Source organism: Pimephales promelas, chromosome 20, assembly GCF_988280905.1.
Source record: "Pimephales promelas chromosome 20, fPimPro1.hap1.1, whole genome shotgun sequence".
Lineage (NCBI taxonomy): Eukaryota > Metazoa > Chordata > Actinopteri > Cypriniformes > Leuciscidae > Pimephales > Pimephales promelas.
The window spans coordinates 2,475,918-2,498,555 of record NC_142788.1 but is presented as its reverse complement, the minus strand read 5'-3'; the positions used below and the strand labels follow the sequence as shown (position 1 = coordinate 2,498,555).

The 22,638-nt window shown below is 38.2% G+C and overlaps 1 protein-coding gene across 7 annotated transcripts in view; it reads left to right on the top strand.

The window, feature by feature from the left end:
* The window catches only part of utrn (utrophin), a 305,780-nt gene that overhangs the window by 129,716 nt on the left and 153,426 nt on the right, over positions 1–22,638 (top strand). For all 7 annotated transcript variants that reach the window (XM_089124741.1, XM_089124740.1, XM_089124743.1 and 4 more), the window contains 3 exons: positions 722–927; positions 3,087–3,241; positions 3,659–3,848. In XM_089124741.1, the coding sequence (XP_088980867.1) occupies positions 722–927; positions 3,087–3,241; positions 3,659–3,848 (551 nt within the window). The remainder of the gene's footprint in view (positions 1–721; positions 928–3,086; positions 3,242–3,658; positions 3,849–22,638) is intronic.

The following is a 22,638-nucleotide window of genomic DNA, read 5'->3' as shown; positions in this document are numbered from 1 at the left end:
AATGCTGATTCATCCAGTAATGAAACAAGTGCAGTCTTTATAAGTGAGTCATTGAATCATTTATTTAAGAGATTTCTTAAAATATTCTGATTCATCCAGTAATGAAACAAGTGAATTATTCATGAGTGAGTCATTGAATCATTCATTCAAGCAATTTGTTAATAAACGCAGATTCATCCAGTAATGAAACAAGTGACGTCTTTATGAGTGAGTCATTAAATCATTCATTCAAGAGATTTCTTAAAAAATGCTGATTCATCCATTAATGAAAAAAGTGAAGTCTTTACGAGTGAGTGATTGAATCATTCATTCAAGTGATTTGTTCAAAAACACTGATTCATCCAGTAATGAAACAAGTGACGTCTTTATGAGTGAGTCATTGAATCATTCATTCAATAGATTTGTTCAAAATCGCTGATTCATTCAGTAATGAAACAAGTGAAGTCTTTATGAGTCAGTCATTGAATCATTCATTCAAGAGATTTCTTAAAATATTCTGATTCATCCAGTAATGAAACAAGTGAATTATTCATGAGTGAGTCATTGAATCATTAATTCAAGCAATTTGTTAATAAACGCAGATTCATCCAGTAATGAAATAAGTGAAATCTTTATGAGCGAGTCATTGAATCATTCATTCAAGAGATTAAAAAAATTATTAAACTTAAATGAACATTTTTAAATGGACTGCAGCAATTAACATTACCCTGCTGTGTGTCAGTGGAAAAGGTCCGCAGCCAATGGGACAACACCCAGTACGGCGTGGAGGCGCGGCTTCTGCAGCTGGACCACATGATCGGCCACAGCGACCAATGGGAGGAGCAGAGGCGGAATGTGAAGGCCCTTATTGGTCAAAACGAGATGCATTTCAACAACCTGCTGCAACAGAGCCGAGAGCCGCTCACCAAACAGATCAGCGACAACAAGGTGAGAACTTGACCCTTGACCTGTATTCCTTCCGATTGTTACCGTTCACTCATTGAGAGGTTCGTACTTTTGGTTAAACACGCAGGAACAGAAAAATCAGTGCATGGATTTTTAAAAGTTGAACTTCTTTTAACTTCGAGTCATGCGCGAGACGCTGCACAAGATGCGAGACGTGAGCGCAACAGCCGAACACATCCGTCTAGCGTGTTTCCATTGGAAATCAATGGAACGGAAGCGCAGTGGAATGGATAAACAGATTCAGTGTGTATCTCCCCTTAAGTGTGTAAAAATGTGCCGTTATTTTGCTCTTGTTCTTGCTGTTCAGCATACAAGGCTCGGTCCCGGTCTCCTAAATCATTTTAAAAAGCTAGTGAGACACTTTACAACTAAGAAATATTGTGTGGGAAATATGTGACGATCAGTGCGAGCAAACATCTTTTGTCATTTAATGAATAGGGGAAGTGATCTTAAGCTCACCCAAATCTCAGTTGTACACGTTTCCTTAATAGATATTCAAGTCTTCCACTGAAGAGTAAAAACTCTCGTTGTGTTTTGTCAGGAGCTGACAAAATGAAATTGCTTTATTTAATTAAAAGTCTGGAGTGGTTTTGTAAGATACATGTTCCAATTAAGCCCACTATGCTTTTCTAACAGAACTGTCTCATATTCGATTAAATAAACACTAAAATGTGTTTAAATTTTTTGATTAATCGTCCAACCCAATTAAAGAACTGCAGATCAGATTGGATAAAGATGGATTACAGCGTAAGGACTTGACATTTTTCAGCAGGAATCATCGGGACGCTTTAGTCTGATCATGGCCCCTGCTCGTACATCTCCCTTTAAGAAAAACACTCGCTCACACTTTCTCACATTCTTCCAATATTTCTTTGTCAATTCATGCAGAAATCTTGACTTATTTCCTCAGCAAATGAACACAACAGACGTAGCTAAAGTCGATGAATTGAAATGTATTTTCCGAGCACAGTAAATAAATGAAAAACTAAAACTGTTTTAAACGAGGTTCAGTGTGTTCTTATGTTTAAGACAAAAGAGTCTTAATAAGCTCAATGGACAAAAGCCATATTTCTGGATTATAATTACATCATTTGTGGTTCAAGAAGCTTCTAAAATATTTTCATCTGACGTGGTTATCAACACATTTTAGATCACACTATTGCTTTTAAAAGCCAAACACTTCAATCATATCAGGTTTACATTTTATTTTTATGTATTTATCTTTTAATTTTAGAATTCTTGTCAGTAATCAGTCGTTTCATGGTCATGTTTGGACGGCCGTGTAAGATCATCAAAGTGTGGATGTGAACCTTTAATTGGCAAAATATCTGCTTTGGATATTTCATGTTTTTAATATTTTGCTATATTTCCCCTACATTTAAACTCATTGTATTATTAAAGGAGTAGTTCACTTTAAGAAAAAAACTTTTGCTGATGATTTCCTCACCCCCATGTCATCCAAGATGTCCATGTCTTTCTTTCCTCAGTCGAAAAGAAATGAAGGTTTTTGACGAAAACATTCCAGGATTTTCTCCATATAATGGTCTTCAATGGGGTCCAAACGGTTCAAAGTCCAAATGAGAGTTTCAGTGCAAACTGTTCAAAGGGCTTTAAACGACACCAGACGATGAATAAGGGTCTTTGAGGAGGGGTCAAAACTGTCAGATTACTTCAATTCTTCTCTTTAAACATTTCATAATCAAAGACATGCAACTGTTAAACCTAAATCAATAAAACCTACATTTTGATATAAAAAAAAAATCCCACATATAACCAAATTAACAATATTTACACAAGACAAAAAAGGCTTCAGTTTCTCATAATTTAATTTAAGAAGTCAATCAATAGTGCATTCTTTTGTATTCATTGAAAGACACACACACACACACTCTACAGCTCACCTGTAGGGGGTGCTAGAGCCTTAATTTCATCAGTTTATTGTTTGGTACTCATATATTATTCAAATGTTTTGTACATGAGTGGATAGTGTTTGCCTTAGGTTAGAAACAAACATCTTAACTTAGTTGAGAACGATTTTCTGCAGTCATCTGAGGTTATGTCCGCACACACACACACACTCGTCTGCTGGGATTGGCACAGTTGTGCTGTAGTTGTCTCCATTGATTTCTGTCTGTTGTCAGGCGTTCCTGCAGGAGCTGGGTCGAGGACAGGAGTGTGTGACGTCCTTTAATGAGCTGTCCAATCAGCTTCTGCAGGAATATGCAGCTGATGACACGCGCAAGGTCAAAGAGCTCATGGACAAACTCAACAACGCTTGGAACGGCGTCAATAACAGGTATATATATACACACACACACACTCTCTGAAACCACGTGTCATAAGCATTCAAATATTCAGTATTAATGTTGTGTATTAATAATATTATGGTAATGAATGCATCTTTGTTGTTATGCATCATCACAAATAATGAGTTATATTAATAAATAAATACTAATACATTTTAATTGAATAATATGGCTCTTATTATAATTATTCTTTTACAAATATTGTGGAAAATAAATGCTAAAACAACGCTCCCATCATAATATAGTGATATTGAACACTTTATTGAATAGTTATAGCGAATACTACTGTAATCATACAGTTATTATCGCAATAGATGCTTCTATTATAATATTGATGAAAAAATAAATTCCTGTACTGTAGTCACCGCCACTGTATGAATTAAATATGAGTGCGCTGATGTCCTCAGGGCGTCCGACCGCCAGGCCGCTCTGGATGCGGAGCTCAAGAGCCTGCAGACGTCCCTCCGTGAGCTCGAGTCCTTCCTGAAGTGGCTCCAGGAGGCGGAGACTACAGTCAACGTGTTAGCAGGCTCCGCCCAGAGGGAGGGGCTCTCACAGGACTCCGCCCACATCAAGGAGCTGAAGGCTCAGCTCGAGGTAAGAGCTGCCGCTTTCACATGAAATTCCTTGATTCTGATTGGTTGAGCCGCGTTTGAAGCCATTGTAAATTACTTAACAAACACACACCTGTGTTACTGCGCAACCGCCGTGATTTTGTTGCTGCATGTGTTGCTTAGCAACCTCTTCGGAACGGAGGAGTACATGTGTTATAACGTTATATTGTTTTGTTGCTATAAATAAAATAAATCTTAAAATGAATATTTTTATGAAGTAACCGTTTTATATAAGCAATAAGCCCCTTGATGTCGTGTTTTACAGTGAATTTAGAAACAACGCCCCCTAGCTGTAGCTTAAATTCACTGTAAATCACGCTTCGCAGGGTTTATCGCTTTGTTATATCCATGTGGGACTAGAGACGACTTTGAAGATAAGAGCCGCCCACTTTAACAGGAAATGACTGACCACAATTTAAGGGCTGGTAAACAATGGCTATAGAGAGCCCTCCGCTTCCGGCTCATGGGACCTTATTTCGTAAAAAAATATGAATGGTAGTCAATGGCGAGAGACAACTTATCTTTTTATTCCGTCTGAACTGTGCCCTCAATTACACACATGATGTTTGTCAATTTAAAATATAATTCTGAAAGTCAAAAACGTCGCAGTTTGTCATAAAACAGAAGAGCAACATTTAGTTTTATGTGAAAATCGCTCTGTGAACTACATCTCCCAGAAGCGAAACAACGAGTGAGATCCGCTGCTCGTGTGTGCGTGCAGTCTGGTACAAAACACTCGTAACGTTGCGATTATAACGTAAGACTGTAGAAACAATGACAGACATTAGCTTCAGTAAAGTTAGCTTCATTCACTGAGAGAAAATGTGCACCTTTGGGGTTTGTAGTCTTTGTAAGTACGTATTTTCACAGTCTTATACCTCAACGGTTTTACATCAAACTGCGACTTTCTTGACTTGAAATGTATCTTTTAAATTGACAAACATTATGTGTAATTCAGCGCACAATTCAAACGAGATCAAAATATTTGTTGTCTCTCGCCACTCAATATTTTTCCGAAATAAGGTCCCATGGTGGTCGACAGGAAGCGGAGGGACTTAGGCTCTCACTCAAAGCCAGCCAATCAGGTTTGAGCTTGTGATTTTCAGTTAGCACATGCCAGTTGTGTTTTTATATTCCTGTGAAGCGTGTTGACTCCGGGCGGTCCATGGGCGTATACCGGCGTCTGTGATGTAGAGGAATCTGGGACATTCAGGCACTAAAGTGTGTGTGAACGGGATTCAATTATCCCCCTGTCAGTCCTCATTAGTTTCCACGTCCGCCACAGCGCAGCGTGCGCTTAATCAAGGTATAGATCACTTGGGCTGAGAAAGAGTGTGTGTCTTCCTTTTCTCTTTGCCGAGTCTGTGATGGTCCTGTGAGATCTGCGGATCACAGGTTGATCTCTTTATCTGCCGTCGACTCGAATCACGATATCACTGCCTACTGAGATTCAGATCACACACACTACACTACAGTGCAACATCCACGTGTGTGTGTCGTGTTATTAAACGGCTCATCCAGTTGTGAAACGTGGAAGTCGAAGCAAGGCGCCGAGTCTCCTTTTGTTGTCGTGTTGCTCGGCAACAAGCGAGATGTTGTGCGCCCTTGAAGGCCACTGGACTCGCACACTTCGTAGGGTCAGTTCAACCTGAAGTGAACAGCCGAAGGTCGTTAGTGAAGCTTTCAGACATTGGTCACTTCAACATCCCGAGTGCCGAGAAACATGAAGACTTCACCTAGACTGTAATACACACATTTCCAAATGATCAACTTGTTGTACACGATCTACTTGTCCAATTAATAGTTTAGACTGTTTTAACATGCTAGTATAGTTGTGAAAACGTCCTCCTTTAGCTTGTGGTTCATGTGACCAGTTTTTAAGAAGTAATTAAGAATAACTTTATATTGTTAGCGCTATTTGAAGATTATTGCTTACTGCACTGAAGCAACTTGAAACTAAGCGTTTAACTGCGCAAAAATGGCCACCTTGTTTATTTCGATGAAGTGAATGTACTATATTTTAGTTAGATAATGTTTTTGTTTAATGTTTTGGGGATTTTATGGTACCAAATTATATTTATGGAATAGTTATGATCCATTTATTACCTGTTAATCACTTTTTGAGCATAGACTGGCAAATATAAATATAAAGTCATAGATCTTGAATGCTTTTGAGCACAGACTCAACTTTAGTCTTATTATACACGATTATTCCTGACGTGAAAAAATACAAGTTTTAGTTTATTATTGTTATGAAAAATGCATAAAATACTATTTTAAATTGCAAATAAAATATGTATTTTTCAAAAAATGTAAGAAAATCAAAGCCATCAATCTAAACAAGCTATTTTCATAATCTGAGATTGATGTCTGTGCGCAGTACCAAACGTCTCCACTAGATGAAATTCTAAATTCGCTCATTTTTGGATTGCAAGTGTGACCGTGATTTTTTTCCCCACATCTTGTTCACATAGCATGTGCCAAAACTTTCACCAAAGTTTCGTACCTTTCCGATGAAGTAAAAAAAAGGTTGTATATATAAATAAAATAATAAATAATAAAAAATAATAATTTAATAATACAAAAAAAACTAAATTGCACATTGTTGCTCATTTTGTTTTTGAAGTATAAGCGCACTCTATATTACTTTATGAGCCATTAAAGCCTGATGTATCAAATGTAATACTTTTTTAATTTAATGTTTTTTCGGAAGGTTTAATGAACTGTTGCATTTAAAAATATAATAGATTATTGTTTTACAAATATATTCAAATTTTTGCAACTAAGTTTTTTTTTTTTTTTTTTTGCCACAACAATTGTCACTTCTTAAAATCTTAAATGGATTTTGCTGCTGCCTTTGTCTTGACATACACAGTGGCAATACATTCACTTGCTTGACATCTTTTATTAAACATGGGTTTCTAATGTTATCATGTCACTGTTAGCGAGCGCATGGCATTATTAAAGCTAACGCTGTGTGACACACGTTCTGGTAAACCATCTTGAATGCAAGTGGCTTTAGATTAAAAGCATCTGCTAAATGTGTTCATGTTTAAATCACTTTTTTTACTGTCGTTTTGATTGTTCTTCAGCTTCTTTCGTTCTCATCTGACATTGTCGGTTTCATTGTAGTCCTGTACCTTTTGTGTCAACGTTCGTGTTTTTCAAGGACAGCTTTATTTCCTCAGAAGCACACTTGTTTTAATTGACGCAGTTGATGTTATGAAATGTTTTAATAAAGTGTTTGACTGACATTAGAAAGAGAGTTACTCATGTCACAATCACTTCTCAACGGCCAATAGGGATGCACGATATCGGAAACAAAACTGATTGTTTTCCGACAATACGTATTTTGACATGAAAACAATTTCACCAAATGACTTAAAAAAAAAAGAATTAGAAAATAGAAAATACTAAACAAATCACAAGCATAGAAAAATACAGTTGAATAAAGTCTAACATTATTCAGGGACAGAAAATCAAATGTAAAATACACTGCATAGTCTTCACGGTATAAATTACATACAGTCAATCTTTGTTTAAGCTACAAAAGTGATTTTCTCTTTGCATTTTGTTCGTTTAAGATTACTGGCGGGTATATTAGGCTGCTGTCACTTTAAGACTGAACGCACAGATCCAATATAATGATACACCTCTATTCACGTTCTCACTAAACTCATTTTGACATCATTTTCCATGTGTAGGCATATGTAAACGTGTCTCTTTTGCTTATTTCCCTTTGCTTTTGATTAGAGATGACATTAGATGCATTGTTAAACCACGTGGAAAACTTTGACTAAGGGGTGACATCACCAAGAATAAGTTCTGCCTGGGGATAGTGTCATTTAGGGTCAGCAAGCATCATCAGAAAAATGGCAATTACTCATATAGTGCCCTAAAAATGTACACGCTATTTGGTTAATGGTTGGTGTTTCGTCATGTGTTGTCGTTCGGGGCGATTTGTTTCCCCCATCCATCTTTGTCACTGTACACAACTGAATCGCGCTCGAATCACGCCGACTCGCTCAGTGTTTAGTGTGACAGACTTATCAAACTCGCATCAGGAGACCGAGAGAGGTTTGTTTACCAAGAGATTGTCAAGTTTCTGACCTCTATAGACCTTATTCAGAGCAGCAAGTCTATCCCTCACAGCCTTGCTTTCATTCTCGTTAAAAATCAAAGATGGCGCTGCCGTGAAAAAGGCGAATGCATGTTGTGATGAATTTCTGTGCGAGTGAAACGGGTGGTTTGATCCTTCAGGATTGGATTAGATGGTGAACAATGGTTGTTCGGAGAACGTGGAGATTTGTGATATTAGAAAGGGTCTCCGTTCACTTATTTAAAGGGCCAGCGCACCCATAAATTTACTTTTTCGTCATATACTCAACCTCGTTTTGTGTCAGATCTGTTTGACTTTCTTTATGCTGTGGAATACAAGAAATATATTTTGAAGACTCTGCTGGTTTCTCTTTTCCTTACAGTTACAATGAATGGAGATGCATTATAACTAGGGCTCTCAATTAAACGCGCTATTAACGGCGTTAACACAAACCCATTTTAACGGCGTACATTTTTTTATTGTGCGATTAACAATCTTTTTGGCCTAGCAAACTTTGTAGTGTTTTTTCACATGATTTTGCAACAGGACGTGGCATGCGCGCGCTGTGCTATGAAACATTCATTTCAATGGCTTGCGCCGCGCGAGGACGTTTTGTTGCTTCGTCGACCAAAGCGCAAGCGGATCTAGCTAGACCGGAAACAAAACAACAGGCTCGACGCCGCACACACTTCTTTGGGGTTGAGAGCCGGCCAAATAGTTGATTAGCGTTACGTTTTGAGTGGATGACGAGCGCGAGACGCCGAAATGGATGCCAATGAGATTCTGAATGGAAAGTTTACTTTTAAAAGTTGCCAAATGGTTCGATTGACAAGACCAAAGTCATCTGTGTGTTTTGTCGATGTGAACTGAGCTATCATCATCGCAGCACGTCCAGTCTGAAACACCACTTGATTGCCACACACACACACACACACACGCACACACAGATGATGCGAATTCTCCGCCCCCTCGTCAATATCAGGACCTCGTCAGTATTTCTTTCACCCTTTTATTGATGGACAGTGTTATATTGTGTGAGAGATGATTTGCTCCAATTGAGAATGTTAGTGTGAAATCCAATAAAAAAAAACATTTACAAAAAAGCAAGCTGATCCAATTTTCCATGCATTAAAATGAGAAAAAATAATCTGAGAAAAGAAATCAAGAGACATTTAGAATAGATAAAAATGTGCGATTAATCGCGAGTTAACTGCGACATTAATGCGATTAATCGCGATTAAATATTTTAATCGTTTGACGGCACTAATTCTAACTTTTAAAAAAGTACATAAACACACAATTCCTTTAAGAATGGTCCAGCTTTTAATCTGTACAACTGGACTAATGACTCAGTTCAGATCAGCTTTATACGATAGGTCAAATGATTTCTTAAATGACTTGCACAAATCGGACATCACTTCCCCCGTGAATGAGGGCGACGGTAGATTTAAAGATTTTCAGTGATTAATAGAAACTGTGAAAATATCCCTTTTAAAAAACGTGGTTTTTTTTAGAAATTCGCTGTAAAACTATGTTTTAAGAGATCATATAATTGTCTAATCTTGTGCCTTCAAAAATTAACCAGTTTGACAATTCATAACCATATCTTTCTTTAAGAGATATAATGTTAAAATACAAATATACAATAATAATATCGCATGGCTAATAATAACATTATAAAATTTTGTTCCCTTTAGGACTAAGAGCTAGATTTCAGTCATATCATACAGTTTCGGACCGACGTGCGACAGAACGACTGTTGATTATGGGTGAAGTATTCCTTTAAGAAAGTAAATGAGGTCAGTATTGATTTCATGTTGTCTTCGTCATGGGTCATCAGAAGGATACGACCGGATAATATTAGCGCCTTAGAGTAAGTGATTTCCAGTCTAGTTCTCGTCGTGTCTCTGACGTGCTCCATTTCTCCATCTCTCAGGAGATGTGCTCTCTTTCAGTAAAGTGTGTCACCCTCGCTCATTCCCTTTATGAATCTATACAGCGCATCACTCGCTCTCGACACTCCAGCTCTTGATCATCGCTCTCCAGAGTTTCGTTGTATCACCCCCCCTCTCTCTCTCTCTCGCTCGCTCATTCTCCTGTGTGTGTGTTAATCTGTTGTTTTTTTTGTGCTGGAGAGGAGCGCGGACTGACTCCTGACGCGCGCGGGACATGTTTGTCAGGGCTCGGCTGGTGGCGGGGGATCTGTGAGCGTGCGTGAGCATGTGTGTGTGGCGGTGAGGATGCGTGCTCTCAGACGCTGGCAGTCGCGCGCAGGCAGAGTTAAGATGATGGCTGTAGTTCGGACGTCTCTGCAGAAAGTGGTGGTCTTCTTACACCGGCTCCAGAGAATGGCGATATCCTCGCCGCGTTACCAGAAACTGTGCAAGGTCAGTGGCGTCCACACACACTCGCCTCGTCCGTCTCCGCCGTAGTTTGCGTTAGTTTGGTTCTGTTGAAGTTTGTTTGTTGGTATACCAGTTTTTTTTTGTTGAATGAAATGTGCAATCCTTATTGTTTCTTCTTCGTCTTGTTTTAGTGTAAATTTGTAATGTCAAGGTGTGTTCGTTATACCAAAAGGCAGCATCTATAACTCGTATAAACCACATCAGACCAATATGAACATTCGAAAGACCTTTATTTAATGTTGTTTGAGGAAATGTGGATGCTGTATTTTAGAGTAGCGTAGAAGAGTTTGCGATGTAGTTTTAAAACCAGAAAACGCATCCAAACCACGTTAGAGTGAAACGAACAACAATAATTTGATGTTTTTGACATGATCGATGTTAAAGGACTCATACATGAGTGATGTTATGTTTATCTGCTGTCAGGGTGAGCTGTCGGTAATCATCTTTTTACAGTGTGTGTGTGTGTGGTAGAGATTAGAGAAAGCAACAGCTGTTCTGATATTCAATGTTTAGCTGAAATCCTCACAGGATTTACACACACACACACACACACACACACACACACACACACACAGGGCTTTTCAAACAATAGCGAGCTCCTCTTCATTCCCCCCCAGAGTAATACACTTTATAATGTTATGCATGATTCATTGCATTATAAATAAATGCGATTTAGTTCGTGAGCTTTTAAATTAGCCAAAACCTCTGTATGTAAAATAGCCTCTTTGTGATTGGATAATCAATATGGGCTAGCATAGTTCACGCTGTCATTCATCATCGCGGGACCGGTTGCTAAACGCTGAATAGATATTTTTTTTGCTAGTGTGTGTGTGTGGTCAATATGGTGAAGATTTCTGTATTAGCTGGTTTTGCTGCTGTAAAGTGTGAGATTGAAGTTTTGACCGCAACAAGCGATTGGACATTTTGTGTGTGGGTTTCTATTTCTGTTCTCTTTAGCCTCAACCACAGTGAAATATCATTGGTTAATAATCCCACTCCACATGAGTGTATGTCAAACATCAAATATGTTCTGATGTCGTGCTGCGTTTTCACTTCCACTAAATGACGTTGTGTTAACGTTGTTTGGTTCGGACAGTGTGTGTGTGTGTTCAGTAAATGTACTGGGGACAGAGTTTTGATTTATGAATGTTGGGATATGTCACACACTACATCCAACTCACTTATTTCAAAAGCAGATTCTGTTTCCGTGATAAAGCCCCTTGAAATCAATCACACTCAATATAGCCAGTTTTGAGATTAAGAGTATTATAAAAGAACATTTAATAGGGGAAAAAAGAGGCGAAACTGGAATAAATACCACATTATAGGGCTGGGTATTGACACAAATTTCACAATTCGATTCAATTTCGACTCAATATCGATTATTTTGGATATCAGTTACAATAAATGGCAATTTTTCTCAAGGAAATCAAATCTCTTAACTAATGCTGTAAACTATGGGAGACTAGTTGTAGCCTATAGGCTTCATTAGCTGTTTTGTAGCTATACAAACACTTAAATTACACTTTTATTTATTTTTATAATAAGAAGATTATATGAAATATAAACATTTAAATGGTGGCTGTCATAAAAACTTGCCAGATTTATTCAAATGTGCATTAAATATTGAAGAACATTTAGATTATAATGCACATGTAATATGGTGTATATATTTAGCAAAATGCTCCTCTCTAGAGTTATTTTTTCCAGCTGACGAACGAGTTTATGTGGGTTTTCTGAGGTAAATATGACGATACATGACATTGATTACAAGCTGTTTAACTGACGTCTTTCCACGGTTGAAACGCTGATTGAGCGAATCAATGTGACATGATCCGGATTTGGATAAGTTGTACTCTATCTTTAACACACTTTCAGATGCTCATTCATGTTTATTTGGCGCTGTAACTGGTATTATTAAGCCGGAAGAGAGATCAGCGCTGCTGCTTCTCCAGAGCGATCTCACGCCACAGCGACAAAACGCTATTTATGTTTCTGAATTTCTAAAGAAAATGGACGTAATTTGAAAATTGAGACTTTGTTTCATATCAATAGTAACAAAGGACAAAGATTATTGCGATTTGTTGGATGTGCGCAGCCGCGATACAATGTCCCATTCGTTCAAATGAAACAGGATGACTAATCGATTCTTGAGATTTAAGAATCGATATCGGTTCGTAAAAAAGAGAATCGATTAATATCGAGAAATCGATATTTATTACCCAGCTCTACCACATTATATGCTATATTTAGCAGACGCATTTATCCAAAGTGATATACGGTGCGTTTACAACTCACTGAAGTCGCCTGAGGTCGTCTCTTGATGAAGGGAAGGGTGAAAATATTTACGCATCCCACGGTTTATTTAGTTTCAGTCAGATTTTGAAAATGATTTTCAGTTTTTTCATCAAAACGTTTTTCTTTTTTAAGATTAAGTTTATAACAATTCTGTACAACGGTTAATCCAAAATAGCTAAATCACTCTCCGATGGAAACAGTATACAGTTATACGAATCTCATTCTGCGGCTTTCCATCTATGTAAATGACGTTCTGCACCTTGTCAGTCAGCGTGTGTCTTGTTTTCTGTGGTTTTGAGCATGTATCTCTGGACAAGATGCAAAACATTTATTACTGAGCCTTATTCCACGTTTTACAGTACTGATATGTTGCACGTTGTTCTGTTTTGCCCTGTGGATGATTTTTCAATAAACTTCATTTTTTAGTAATTAACTTATCAGCTCATGACTTCCATATGTGAAATCCGTCACACACTCACAAGCATCAACTCCACCTCGAGGAGCATAAGTTGGCTCGATTAAGCAGCCTTAGGCCAGATGGAGGCGGTGCGGTGATCGTTTAAGCGTCCCGGGGCGGCACCCTTGGGAACGCATCCGTCATTCTGCGCTCCATTACTCTCTCCTGGGAGGAATCCATCTTTCGGAGATCTTCGAAGACCTGCTGTCTCGCACTTCCTCCGTATGTGTGAGTGTGATGAATTAGTCTCGGATAATTCCACATCTGGCTCCGAAAATTTCATCACGAACTACATTCATGATTTTCTTCCAGTTATCTGTTATTGAGTGGCATCCAGGGCCCATTATTTCCACATATGAATCACAACTTCATGTTTAATGTTATTGATCTTATTGTAGCTCAATCCTCAATGCGTGATAGCATTTACACTAATATAATGCAAGTCTAGCAAGTCTTTGTTATAGTACTTGACTCAATTTGTCATTGAAACACTGAGAGATGAGCGATGTGTGTGGACGCGTCTTCTAAACGGTGGACTGCGTCGTACAGCGAGAGATGTCCTGACTAGCCAATAAAAATGCAACATGAAATGGCGTATTGATCAACTCAACATTGGCGCTAAAACTTTAAACTATTTTCCTCAAGCTCCATTTGCAAAATTAGCATCCCAAGTCGGCCTCTTTTCCCAAACCACGACCGCATCCATGTTCTCCTATTATAAAAATAACATAAAAATCACAACTGTCATCTCGTTCACCGCTAGCTCATGCTAATGACGTTTTATTCTTCTACTCTAACTTGCGTCGTGTCCTACGATTCAGTCGGAGCAGTGTTGGGTGAAACTAATTACTAAGTAATTAGTTACTGTAATTTAATTACTTTTCCCTTGAAAATGTAAAGTAAGGGATTACTCTTCATTTATCTGTAATTTAATTACAGTTACTTCTGATGTAATTGAGGTAAAAACTGTGTCCGATCTCACATCGATTTATATTGGTGTCTAAATAGTACGACCGCACTTTTACAAATTCGTATGAATTATTGTAAAATATGTATGTGAAATGTCATAAGATCAGACATAAAACAATAGTGGGTTTAACATCAAAATGTATTGTCTGATGCTAAAAAGTATGTTTTTATAATGTCCTTCTCCACCTTGGTCAGTTTAAGGATAATTCATGCAGTTTTATAGTATTTATTTGAAAGAATTAAAACAGATTCATGTCCATCCTTGTATTATTCAGCTGGTTGAGATTGATATGGGATTTTGAAAGTAATTAGTAATTAAAAGTAATTAAATACTTTTTAGAGAGAGTAGTTAGTACCAGTGTTGTAGTACTCGAGACTCGGACTCGTCTCGGACTCGGTCTCGAGACCATATTTTAATGGTCTTGGTCTTGTCATGGACTCGTGTGCATTTGGACTCGGAATTGACTCGTACTCGAACATTATTTTTTTAGGACTCGGAATTATTCCCGAGTCCACTCGAGTTCAATTAAAAATATTTTTCATGATTATTAATGTATGTTAATAAAATATTTCTTTAAATTGATTGACACGCCCAGTGATTGGTGATTTTCTAGTGCGCAACTGCGCATGACAAATTGTAATAAAATTACTTTTAACACCACCTACTATGTGGCCTTTTTACCCTAAACTGATCATATTTTTTAAACTCTAAGTAAATTCAGTAAAAAAAAAACAAAAAAAGGATTTCTCTAAGTAAATAAAAGTAAATTAGGTAATCAACCCTCACTGGTCTCGGTGTCGACTCGGACTCGACTCTCTCTGGTCTCGGTGTCGACTCGGACTCGACTCTCTCTGGTCTCGGTCTCTGGACTCGGTCTTGACTCGGACTCGACTCTCTCTGGTCTCGGTCTCGACTCGGACTCGACTCTCTCTGGTCTCGGTGTCGACTCGGACTCGACTCTCTCTGGTCTCGGTCTCTGGACTCGGTCTTGACTCGGACTCGACTCTCTCTGGTCTCGGTGTCGACTCGGACTCGACTCTCTCTGGTCTCGGTCTCTGGACTCGGTCTTGACTCGGACTCGACTCTCTCTGGTCTCGGTCTCGACTCTCTCTGGTCTCGGTCTCGACTCGGACTCGACTCTCTCTGGTCTCGGTCTCGACTCGGACTCGACTCTCTCTGGTCTCGGTCTCGACTCGGACTCGACTCTCTCTGGTCTCGGTCTCGACTCGGACTCGACTCTCTCTGGTCTCGGTCTCGACTCGGACTCGACTCTCTATGGTCTCGGTCTCGACTCGGACTCGACTCTCTATGGTCTCGGTCTCGACTCGGACTCGACTCTCTCTGGTCTCGGTCTCGACTCGGACTCGACTCTCTCTGGTCTCGGTCTCGACTCGGACTCGACTCTCTCTGGTCTCGGTCTGGACTCGGACTCGACTCTCTCTGGTCTCGGTCTGGACTCGGACTCGACTCTCTCTTGTCTCGACTACAACACTGGTTAGTACAGTAATGTAATTACACTGTTGAAGAGTAACTAGTAATTAATTACTTTTTTAAAGTAACTTACCCAACACTGAGTAGGAGTCATCATCGTACAGTTGTACCCAAGATTATTAGAGCCGTGCCGGATGGTGTGATGTGTTTATTGTATATATATGTAACGCTACACAAAAGGATTATTCGGAACGTACCTCGGTTTTGAAGTCACGGTTTGGGATGATTTCAGTGCCGTTTATGGTGCGGTTGCAAATGGAGGACATACTGCTAATATTGGGGAGCAAAATGGATACTTGTAAATAGGGGTGTGCGATATGACGATTTTTAATTGTGTACGATTAATATGTCTCCACGATCTGTTTTTGAAGAAATATCGTAGTATCGTGTTACAGTGCTTTCTATCAGTTCAGTTCTGGCGCTCCATCTCAACTGTACATTATTATGCTAATACTGTTAAATACACACAATGTTTACATAAACAGGCTATGACTAACTATAGCAAACATTTGAGAGAATATCTGGTGTAATATCGCGTGCTGGTCTAAAAGCGACAGGAATAAATAGTACTGCCGCTTGTCCTTAAAGGGATAGTTCACAAAAAATAAAAAATAAATAAAAATCTGTCATTATTTACTCACTCTAATGTTGTTCCAAACCTGTATTCATTTCTGTCTTGTGCTGAACACAAAAGACGATTTTCTTTTAATGTGGGTAACCAAACAGTTGCTGGTCCCCATTAACTTCCAGGAGAGAACCTTTAAAAAACTATATAACTGTTCGGTGACCCACATTATTCAAAATAACATTTATTTTTAACAGAAGAAAGAAACTTATTTGGGTTTAAAACATCTTGAGAGAGTAAATTAAGACCGTTTTCATTTTTGAGGAAACCTATCCCTTTAGTGTTAATAAAACAAAAAAACTGACTGAGAACTTTAATAGTAGCTTTAATAAGAATCAATAATTTATTCAGTGAAGTCTATGTAGTGTTTTAATTTCATATTTGTTAATTTAATTACTTTCTTCAATGCTACTGCTAAATACACCTACTGCATCTGAAAAAATATTTAATTTGAATATTAATCTGTGTAATGTTTATCTTGTCTTATTTTTTTAATTACAAAGAAAACAATGACAAAGATTTTTATCTTCGCACTGGCCTAAATGTGTGGCTTTCTCTTTTCTTTTTTGTTACCTAAGGCTTTGTTTATAACATAGGGACATTAGTTTGGCTGTAATGAACAGACACTTGCAAAATATTCAAACCAACTTGAAAAAGAATCGTGATCGTGATTTTCCTAAAAAAAATCGTGATATGATATTTTTTGCCATATCGCCCACCCTTACTTGTAATTGTATATATTAATGCGAATTATTGAGCTCCCATCTCATGTCTGTTTGAGGCTCATCCATGCCCACTCTTGTTCAGTGGAGTTTAACAGTGACTCACTTGCTGTCAGGATGAGCCTTTATGCAAAATGAAAATACTCGCATCAAAATCTAACATTTATAGATGAGGATATGGCCTAACTGTGGGATTTGCAGTGTGCTGAGGAAAGCAAGACTCAAATGCATTAAATAACATGTATCTGACAGGAGAGCGAGCCACTGTAAACTGTGGGTTTATGAGCTGGTCTGTCTCATGCTTAGATCAACTCAGCTCACTATTTTTCGGATGCATTTGCAACATCAAAGTACATTGATATAAACAGTATTGCCCCATGCTTGGGGAAACTCCAACTTCAAATCACATCACAGAAGTTCGGCACGTGCGCAGAGATGTATAAAGTACTAGAAACCCGGACTTGAGTAAAAGTACAAGTGCTCTATCAAAAAAAGTGACTTGAGTAGACTTTAAGCACCACACTTAAGTAGACGTACTAAAGTATCCAACATTTTTTTGTAGTTAAGTATTGCAAGTAGTTTATTTTAAAATTCACTACTTAAGTACTAAAAGTAAACGTACAAGTTTTGTGTCATGCAATTATTAAAGAAAGCAGTCAAAAGGTTGAACTAGCAATCAAATAAGGCGCTCTGGCGGGATCAAGGTTATTATAGTTTTGCATTTTTCATTAGTTTTTATTTTTATTTCGTTATTTCGGGACCAACAAAATAAAGTGTTAGCAGATATTAAGTTGACAGTCTACTAATACTCTAATGACAAATAGTTGACATGTAGTTGAGAAATTACTAAAGTGGACTATCGAAATAATGTGTTACCGAGTAGAATAATGACATAACATTATTTAATATTTGAATCACAGCTTATAGAGTTTTGACATCGACAACCCAGGAGGATTTTACCTCAAAATTGCGACTAAGTCAGTGAACTTTTTCTAATGAAGGCTCAATCGCTTCTCGGGTCGACATTAACACACTGACTGAATTGTATTACGAATTTATAATATTTGTACACCACCTTTTAATGTGTGATTGTGTAAAGATGTTCATGATGAGATACCAACCTTTCGCGAACTTGCTTTTAACATTGATCGAACCCTCGTTGGCTCGTTTTCATGGAGACGCGGTGTGTACTGCCCGGAGGGGGAGGTGCTGTGTGTGTAGGTGTGTGTGTGTGCACGGGAGAGCGTTACAGGGAAATGAAATGCAGCTGAACAAATACACTGCGTGTTTTAAATAGCGTTAAAATTAAAGGCATTGACAAAGACGAAAACTAAGGACATTTGCTGTATAATTTTATTTTATTTTAGTTAGTTTTGCAAACCTTCGCAAGTTTTTTTGTAATGGCTCGTTTTTAGTTTTATTTCAGTTAACGACAATGTTTTTTCCCATCTAGTTTTCGTTTTTTCGTTAGTTTTCGTTGATGATTATAACCTTGGGCGGGATACAAATTTGCTTTGGCGGCCATTGCAGGACAACCCCTGCATTAGTTGTCAATGTGTGTGTCAATCAATGCCCTATAAAACTGGCGTGCGATTTAGGCAGCATGAAAGCCAACTTGCAACGAATGATTCGTACGATTTTTATAATTGTAACGAGTAACTAGCAGAACATTAAAAAAATATTGAAGTAAAAGTATTAAATTCATCGAAAATATCGACTGAAGTAAAAGTAGAAGTATGAGAAAAAAAAACAATACTCTAGTAGAGTACAGATACAGCATTTTAGTACTTAAGTAGTTCTACTTCGTTACTACACATCTCTGCACGTGCGGCGGGTAAAACAACAACTGGAAGACTCGTACTGAAAATGTGTCCATTACACTACTAGTTCTTGGACTACATTCTCAGGTGGATGAATCCAGGGTTCGAATTACAAAGTGGCTTTCGGGAGCCCTTTTTTCCGATCATCCCTGATCCTGACTGACTTTAACGCTTTTGGTGCATGTTCGGTCATTTAAAACTGTAGAGGCCAAAGTACAGTTCATAGTCATGTGCATAAGAATTAATGTTAAACAGGTAACTAATTTTTATTTAAAAGTTCATGTTATGGTTAAAGATGTTAAATAATACTTAAAAGGTTAAAAGCATACTAAAATTCATGTTCTTGTGGGATTTGGTAAAATAGTGTACTGCCCCTTTAAGAAAAGGCCAACTCCGGCTACATGTTGATTCTCATATCAGAGCTGTCTGTGGAAGCGAACGTTTTTGTTTTTTTTTTACCTGATAACTGCTAAATTAATTGCTACTTTTATTAGTAACCTTTTATTTTCACTAGCAACTAGAATAAGTGTACTAACCAGCTAGCTCACATTTTCTTTTTTTGTAAATCGGAAAGCAAAGAATAAAACTGGACATTTTCATCTTTTATTTCAACAACGTTTCTGAAGTGGATTTATTGAACTGTTGCTGGGCTCGCAATGGACACTGCAAATGGGACTAGCTGCTTGGAATAATATTCTCAAGATTTCAGACCTCTACAAAAACAATAGTGTGATGCAAAACAGTTTCGTTGTGTGTGGGTGATGGAAGGAGACACAGGGTCGGCGAATGCTGGAACTCGTGTACTTTTATTTACAAGGCTCTTTTACAGCGCGTGGTCGCGCTCAAATAACGTTAATTCAAAATATCAAAAAGGCAACAAAAACAGATGATAATTAATTACTCTTTCCGCTGGATACAGCTTTCAGAAGTCACTTTCTCTCAGGATACGCCCAGTCTCTCTCTCACACTAATGTCAGCAGGTGTGTGTCATTTGACGTCCCCACTCTCCCGCTACAGACTTCGCTGAACCACGCCCATTGCATTTATTAGTGGAGACAGATGTTCGGAAATAGGAATGAAATGAGCGAATAAACACTGACACATTTTTTAATATCATCATTTATTTCAGAAACCTTAATGTACAGAAAATCTAAATCTATATGCGACACAAAAAATGGACAGTGTTTTAGAGCTCCCCCTAAATGTCTCAAAGCAGGCTTTCAGGGGAGCCCAGGTCCTTTTCAGGGAAGCCGATCTCCCCTTAGCTCCCCCGTAATTCGAACACTGGATGAATCCTTGATTGATACACACGGAGGGAGTAGTAAAACACTGCGCCTGTGGTAGTCGACAGCACACACGAGTATCTTCTAGGTTGTCCGTGACAGATATGTGACAAATGGTAGTGTAAGATCTGAGGCTTTTAAACCATACAGTTACTCTTTATTTTAAGGTGACGGTGACTCTAGTAAGCACTGAGTAATATTAATCTGCTTATCATGCATATTCAGTAAGTACATGTAGTATTGTGTAACTACGTCACCTTAAAATAAATTAAAAATCATGTGTAAAAGCCTGAAGGTGGCATAAAACATGACTGTGTTTAGTGGAGGCGGAGGAGACTCAGGGTGTGTGTGCTAGATAATGGTGCATTAACAGTCTGTCATGTTACACACACACACACACACACACACAGCAGCGAGGTGGTTCTGCCTCTTTCACACTAACTCATCTTTCCCTCTCTCCAGAGTCACGGCGGCTCCTCCCCTCACTTAAAGCACTTTGTGCTGATGTCCATTACTGAGAGCTTGAGTGGAAGTGCTATATTTATGTGTGTGTGTGAGAGAGAGATTTTAGATTAGACCGTGTGCCAAAATGAGATCAAGATTAATCTGCATTTATGATTCAGAACATCAAAATTTGCCACATTTTAGGAAAGAGACGTCTGTGCGCGCATGCATAAATCCATCCTGACATTGGGTGATATATCGTCTGTCCTTGGACTCAGATGTCTGGAAACCGATTGGCTCTCCTCTATACCTTCCTTCACATCCTCTCGTCTCGTTTCTCCCAGTAGTCCCACCGCTGACCGTTTCTCCTCTCTTCTTTCCTCTGCTCCCTCCCCATCTCTCCTCTTCTTATATCCTTGTTTCTCTCAATGACTACGTTTACATGCAGCCAATAACCCGTTCAAAACTGGGAGATTAGCAATAACCCGGTCGCGAACGGCCATGTAAACACCGGCAAAAACCTGAATATGCTCATATTCCGGATTTTAAAAACCGGGATATTATGGCTACCCCATTTCCAAAAATCATTTACAAAAATCGGCGCGCATTATCCTGGAAGTAAACATGGCGAGACGCAGCACAGCACACTTTTGGAGCGAGGTCAGTAACGTTACCAGCATCAAAGCGCAAACAAAGGCGATTTCTATCTGCCCCGAATGATTCATTATCCGCGCGCTGCTGCTTTTGTTGTCTTTGGATACAGGAAGAAGAATCGGAAATGACGCATATTGCGTCTTAACCCTTTACCTGTCACCCCCTCTTTTTTGATAATTGACATTAAAATGCACTATACAAACTCAAATGGTTGTAATTCAAGAATGCTTTGGAATATAGACCTAAGTTTGGTCTTGTTTTAAAGAAAACAATCAGCAGATTATTACTAAATTGAAAGCACTTCAAAAAATTAAACGTTATAAAAGGTATAATTTACAGTAAATCAAAGATACTTTATTAATATGAAATATGTATTTTACAAAATACGTTTTACTATAAAATTACTATAAAATGAAAGCTATATATCTAAACAAGTTGTGTTCCAAATTTGAAGTTGATATCACAAAAAAAATTGAAGTTCCAATGAGATTTTGTTTAGGCGTAGTACCAAAAATAGCCACTACGTTTTTCACAAGCTTATGAACTCAGAATTCATCCTGTGAAAACCGTTTTGAAATTGGATATTGCGTTACCATAGAAACGGTATTTTTTTATTAGGCCCCTCCCCATAGTAACGCAACGTCCAATTTCAAAACGGTTTTCAAAGGATGAATTCTGCGTTCTTAAGCTTTCAAATGATACCTAATTTATGATAACTACTAAAATGTGTCATATAATAATAATAAAAAATTATATATATATATATATATATATATATATATATATTATACTTTTTAGAGGACTTCTTACCTTACTTTTTAAAATACAATTTTTTTTTTATTGACAAATACTAATTATGTTTTATTATGAACTTTTAGCACTAAAAACCAAAGTTTCAATTATTAAAAGTGTGTGTGTCGACTTTTTGTGACAAAGGTCAGAAACTCCTGTAATGACGTCGATTTTTTTTTTTTTTCTTTGAGGTGCACTATTGTCATATATTCATATATTATTACTGTTCATTCATAATTTGTAAGAAAAAAAACAGACCTAAAATATGTATTTAGGAGTCTTAGACCTTTCCAACGATATATAGTTTGTCAAGACAAGATTAGGATTTAATAGTAATATAGTGAAGTAAAGTTAGGTTGCCGGTATACGGGCAAGTAGACGCTAACCACGCGTCGGCGTTTACATCGGGATGTTGCAATTCCATGTATACAGGAGACACTCTCGACCATAGCCTGCATGTAAATGTAGTCAGTGTCTCTGCTCTTCTTAGGGCCAATCCCAATTCTACCCCTTACCCCTTCGCCTTCCCCTTGACCCTTGAGACAGAGTGGCAATGCGTAGGGGTGAAAATATTCCCCTAAGAAATGGGCCACCACTACGCCTCCGTTAAACGTCATTATAAGTCGTCGCTAGCGCCTACGTCACAGGAGATGCGCCGATGTTTATCACAACTTCCAAGATGCCGTCGACAGCTGCAGTTATCTCAGTCGCGT